We start from the raw sequence: 5,618 nt of genomic DNA, 5'->3' as shown, positions 1-5,618 counted from the left end.
GAGGCGAGTGCCATGTCTGCTGTCTAGTTTCACAGGGACCCAGAAGGTGCTTGTGAAGGTGGGAGATGGGACACTGTGGCCCAGGTCTTTATTGGGAGAAAATGCTGGATCACTTGGTCTTGGTCTTGCCTTTGCTAGGAGGTGTCGGGTAGGGCCGCTCCAGTGCAGCCAGCTTGCTGCTCAGCCGCTCCTCGCTCTCCTTGAGCCGCTCCTCCACCAGCTGCTGGAGCTGCCGCAGCTCCTTGTTCAGCTGGGACTTGATATAGGACTGGAGGATGCTGACCTCACCTACAGGGGACGGGGGAGGCAGGACAAGTGATGTCTGGGAATGAGCTACACAAAGGGCAATGCTGCTTCAGTTTAGGAGCTGTTAGCCATCTCTTCTGAGGCAGACAGGTGGGCAGTGTGGCCAGACTGCACACTGTATTCACACTCTAACTGACTTCTGTCTAACATCAGGCAGATTACGTAGCACATGCATCAACTGTTTTTTGTAGAAAACATGGATGGTGACAATACCTAGATGGTAAGATTAATATGCATGTTTAACACTAGGCATCCTGGGTCTGGTACCACCAGACTGTGCTTGTTAGTGGAAGCGACCCTCCCATCATTCTCTTTCCGGGGCCACCTATTCTACACATAGCAACACCCCAGAGGCTCCATGGCTCCAGCAGCATGGCTCAGGGGTTAAGGACACTGACTGCTCTTGCAGAGGATCTGGGTGCAATTCTCTGCACCCATGTGGTGGCTCTCACATCTATAACTCCAGTTCCAAGGGCAGTCACTGCCCTCTGTGACCTCTGTGGGCACTGACATGTCTTATATGTAAGAACACTGTAGCTGTCTTCAGACACGAGAAGAGGGCATCAGATATCTTTACGGATGGTTGTGAGCCACCATGTGGGTGCTGGGATTCCAACTCACGACCTTCAGAAGAGCAGTCGGTGCTCTGACCCGCTGAGCCACCTCTCCAGCGGGCACTGACGTGTCACCCACAGATACACATGGAAGCAGAACTCCCAGATAGAGAAAATAAAAGCAAAAAATAAAGCTCAAGAAATTATAGGGGCCACCAGAACTAAAGTTTAAGTCCTGGGCTGGGTACGGTGGAGCCTCCGTAACCCCATCACTCAGGAGTTAGAGGCATCTTGAGTTCAAAGCCAGCCTGGGCTTTGAACCTTGGACCTTGTTTCAAAAAATAGCCTGCCAACCTGACTGCAGCCCTCAGACCCCACAGAAAGCTGAAAGGAGGCAGGACTCTCAAAGGCTCCCTGACCTTCATATGCATTGTCATGCTGTCTAACAAAACAAGGGTTGAAGAGATGGCTTAGCATTTAAGAGGCAGAGGCAGGAAGACCTCTAGGAGTTTGAGGCCAGCCTGGTCTACATAGCAAGTGCCAGGACTACATAGAGAGACCCTGTCTCAAAAAAGGGAGTGGGTTGCTGAAGATGTCCAGCTGAATGGTAAAGCACTGACGCACAGGACTCTAAACTCACTCCCCAGCACTACAAAACAAAATGGTGGTGGCAGGAGTTGGGGATGAAGTCTCAGGTAGGTCCAAGCCTTTGACTTGATGTTAGCAGTCCCAGGGCCCCTTAACCCTTCCAAGTGCTCACCTGGCTGTTGCTCTGGCTCTGTCACAGTTTCTGGCTCTTCCTCCTGTGGAGTAGCTGCCTGCTCTACTGTCACTTCCTCATCTTCTTTCTCTGCAAGGCAGAAACAGGAAGAGGTTTGGGCCCCAGCCCTGGCCCAGTTTCAGCCTGGCCCACTTGCACCCATCTTACCCTCTGGCCAGATTGTGAGTGGCTGTAGCCCCATGTAAGACAAAGATAGGTCCAGACGAACCTGAAGAGACAAGGGAAGAGAGAGGCTGAGGGGAAGCACCTGCCCTAAGAGAAAGGGGGAGTCAGGTGGCCACTCACTGCCTGTACACAGTACCTGTGGGGTGAAGACATATTTGTAGAGCTTGAAGTGGCGGAAGTAGGTGTTGACCACATAGTCTGCCAGTGCCAGCAGCTGTTCCTCTTTAAAGAGGTCAATGCTGAAAGGGGGCCGCTGTGACGACAGTCAGGAGTTAAGCGCCCTGACAACCTCCAGAAGCAGACCTAGCTAGTCTCCCAAAAGCACAACTATCTAGAAGCAGGGCAAACCCCAGGTGACCTTCAGAGGAAGATGGCAGGAAAGAGAACAGGTATTTGGGACTGATCTTGCCTGTGGTTGGGTGAAGGCTTCATTCCAGGGTACTGACCCTGACTCCATGGCAAAAAAGAACGCTGGTAAAGTAGCGGTAGCATTCCTCCACGTTGCCCAGAGGGGTCGCTAGAGGAAGCACGGTTAAGCTGTCAGGCCCTTCCTAAGCTCCATCTGGTCATCCTGCTACTTTCAGAGCATGAGATTCAGACCTGGTCAGACTTAGGAGTAAGTCCTGGTCTGTTCTGTTAATTCACTCAATAAATACCAAATTCTCACTATACACTTTTCTAGGCACTGAAAAAGACAAGGCTCTTCCCTCAGAGGATGTTTTGTTTCTGTTCTGAAACTATTGGTATATGACTAAAGTTGGCCTCAAACCAGTGGCACTGCTCCTGCCTCAGCCTCCTGAATGCAGGTTTCAGGCTTAGCCGCCTCCCTCAGCATCCTCGGGAAGCTAGTTTGTTTTTGAAACAGGGTGTCATGTTAGCCAGGATGACTTTGAACTTCTGATTCATCGATTTATCGGCCTCTACTTTTGAAGTGCTAGGATTACAGGTGTGTGCCCCCTCACCTGATTTACAGTGTTGGAAGTGAACCCAGGCTTTTGTACTTAGGCAAGCACTCTACTAAGTAGGTTATATCCCCAGCCCACTATCTAGATACTTCTCTGAGCAGATCCATCATATTAGTACCATGTGTTTCATTTTGTAATAAGGAAACCTCTCAAAGGTGATAAATGTGGTCCGGTAATCCCACCTATGGTGGAACACAAGTCCCAGACTGCAACCTCCCCACGGTAGCTCTCCACAGTCACTTGTGCCAGCCCAGCCTCCTCTCCTGGGGCTCAAACCTTTTGGTGGCTGCCTCCCTCTCACCAACACAGGCCTTGTGAAGATCTTGGAGCAAGGCACAGGCTGCTGATGTCTGCTCTAATGAAAAGCCCTGCTGGCGGCAGAAGATGAGTGCGTGGGAAAAGAGGTCCAAGATAATGGCATCCCGCAGGCTCTGCTCAGGACAGCCAAGCTCCAAGAGCTCAGCAAGAACCCTTGGGAGGGAGAGGAAGGCATGAGTGACAGGCAGCACGGGCCTGCCCACCCCCAACCTCACCTTAGGATATATTTCTATTATATGGGTAATCTGCCTGTATATGTGCACCACATGCTTATCTGGTACCCATGGAGGCCAGAAGAGGGCGTTGGATCCTCTGTAACTGGAGTTACAGACTATGGGAACCAAACCTGGGTCCTCTGGAAGAACAGCCATTGCTACTAATGGCTGTGTTGCCTCTGCAGTCCTGAACACAAGCCTCTTCTTATCCCCATTGCCTGACACTCACTCGTATGTTAAAGCCTGTCATGCCTGTGTATCCCCACCCAAAGGCTCTGTCTAGCCCAACTCAAACCCATACTCTCTCATCTCTTCTACAGTGGCTGCCTTCTCCAGTCTGTGCATAGAATGGATGTCCAGGTATTTCCTGTCAGGAAAAGATGAGACAAATCACTGATGGCTCAGATAACTTCCCTGATGGAGCTGCAACCTGGAGAGCTTCAGAATGGGGATTGGGAGTTGAGACTTGGTGATGAGTAACTTTTGGCAAGTCATTTTCATGGGCCTCACTCTCACTGTAACTGAGGAACTGAACCCTTAGGAGACTTATTTATAAGCCCAATGATTAGAAAAGAGTTGTGCCAGGTAGTGGTGGTACAATCGTTTGATCCCAGCACTGTGAAGCAGAGGCAGGCAGATCTCTTGAGTTTGAGGCCAGCAGGGTCTACAGAGTGAGTTTCAGGATAGCCAAAACTACAAGGAGAAACAATGTCTTTCGCCGGGCAATGGTGGCACACACCTTTAATCCCACCTTTAATCCCAGCACTCGGGAGGCAGAGGCAGGCGAAATTCTGAGTTCGAGGTCAGCCTGGTCTACAGAGTGAGTTCCAGGACAACCAGGGCTATACAGAGAAACCCTGTCTCGAAATAAAACGGAACAATACAGAAACAATAAAGAAAAGAAACAATGTCTTGAAAACTCAAAAAAATAAACAACCCTGAGTTCTTGTCTGCTGTGTGTGACCTTGATGAAGTCCTCCCCCTACCCCCACCTGGGCCTTGGCATCAGTGTGCACTCAGGCAGAGCAGGACATTCTTGTCTTTGCCTCTCTTCCCACACTGCCACATTACAGCGAGGCGCCTGGAACACTGGTGACTAGTTACCTTGAGCACTTCTCAGTCTCATCTGTGTAAAATTGGAGTGCCCTGGCTGGGCAGGACTGCTGAGGAGACCTTAAAGGAGTAATACAAATGAGAAGTGTAACTTTTCCCCGGGGTTCTCCACACTCACCACATACAGATCCGGGGCTGGGGTAGTGGTGGCTGTGGAGAGAAGACAGATTATGGGAAGAATAGATACGACAGTCTGTAGCCCCTAGTCCCTAGTGAATTTCTAGCAGGTCTGAGTGTGTTATCATTTTAACTATAGCAAAGTAGGTAAAACCGGGCTTCGGTGGGCTCAAAATACAATTTAGCAGCCAATGAAGGCAACTCCAGAAAATTCCTGAATGTTGGTAAACGGAAGGACTGGCAGCGCCTTATTGGGAAACCTAAGTATTCACTAGAAGACAATTGTGTCCCGCCCTCACCGGGAACAAGTTGGCCCCAGGATCTTCAGCCACTTCCACGGGGCTACTAGTGGCCTCTGCTGGCGACTCGGTCTGCATGTCTGTTCCGATCCTTATGGCCGAGCCGCCCACCGAGCTGGGAGTCCGGTCTAGTTCCTCCTGCAGTTTGGGAGATTGTTCCAACTCCATCTGCACCTTCATTTCCAGGCTCTGGCTGGATCTGGGGGTAATCATCTCTTCGTCCGTTTTAGCCTCAGTCAAGGACTCGCCAGCCAGGGCCCTGGGACAGCCAGCTCTCCCACTGCAAAGCCCGGACCTGCCCCTTCTAGTGTTTCTTCAGAGGCGGTGAGGCTAGAGGCAGCCAATCCGCAGAGGGCGTCTTCCCAACTTGTCTCCCCGGTGACCGTTGTTAAGGAAAGTAGAAAGTACAAGCCCACGCCAATCATTGAAAAGATAGAGCGCATGCGTAACGAGTTGCACGTGCCTCTTAGAAGTTGCTTATAGGGGTGCTTTTGAGGGTCTTTTTTTTTTTTTAAGATTTAATTTAAACAATTTGTGTGTGTTTGTGCGTGCATGCGCACACAGGTACAAGATGTTCGCGAATGCCTGTGGAGGCCAGAAGAGGGCGACGGATGCTGAGGATCTGGGGTTAACAAGGTTGTCGTGTACCGAGTACACGAACAGCAGCAAAGGCTCCAACTGTACAGCCACCTCTCCATCTCGTAGTGCAACTGCGGTGTCAGTAACTATGGGAACCGCCTGCTGGCCAATCATTGAGAGAAATACCATCGATTGCAGAAGCAAAA

General features: G+C 50.7%; 2 protein-coding genes across 6 annotated transcripts in view; both read right to left on the bottom strand.

Annotated features, from left to right (window-relative positions):
- Nucleotides 1-5,618, bottom strand: part of Septin1 (septin 1) — a 502,205-nt gene that overhangs the window by 364,904 nt on the left and 131,683 nt on the right. The gene's annotated exons all lie outside the window — the stretch shown is intronic.
- On the bottom strand, nt 51-5,215 carry Cfap119 (cilia and flagella associated protein 119). Of its 4 annotated transcripts, XM_052198338.1 has the most exons (9): nt 4,834-5,215; nt 4,536-4,567; nt 3,606-3,671; nt 3,073-3,242; nt 2,253-2,323; nt 1,943-2,059; nt 1,789-1,849; nt 1,621-1,710; nt 51-288 (listed from the first exon to the last, which is right to left on the bottom strand). In XM_052198338.1, the coding sequence occupies exons 1-9, from the start codon at nt 5,044-5,046 to the stop codon at nt 110-112; spliced, it is 999 nt and encodes a 332-aa protein (XP_052054298.1). In that variant the 5' UTR covers nt 5,047-5,215; the 3' UTR covers nt 51-109. The 4 variants fall into 4 exon arrangements, 3 of the variants coding, with proteins under 3 accessions (XP_052054298.1, XP_052054313.1, XP_052054305.1); XM_052198353.1 differs by lacking the exon at nt 1,943-2,059; XR_007980153.1 differs by lacking the exon at nt 1,943-2,059 and having other exon boundaries at nt 190-288; nt 3,048-3,242.

Source organism: Apodemus sylvaticus, chromosome 1, assembly GCF_947179515.1.
Source record: "Apodemus sylvaticus chromosome 1, mApoSyl1.1, whole genome shotgun sequence".
Lineage (NCBI taxonomy): Eukaryota > Metazoa > Chordata > Mammalia > Rodentia > Muridae > Apodemus > Apodemus sylvaticus.
Note: the sequence above shows the minus strand (reverse complement) of the source record. Positions and strands in the feature narration are given on the sequence as shown.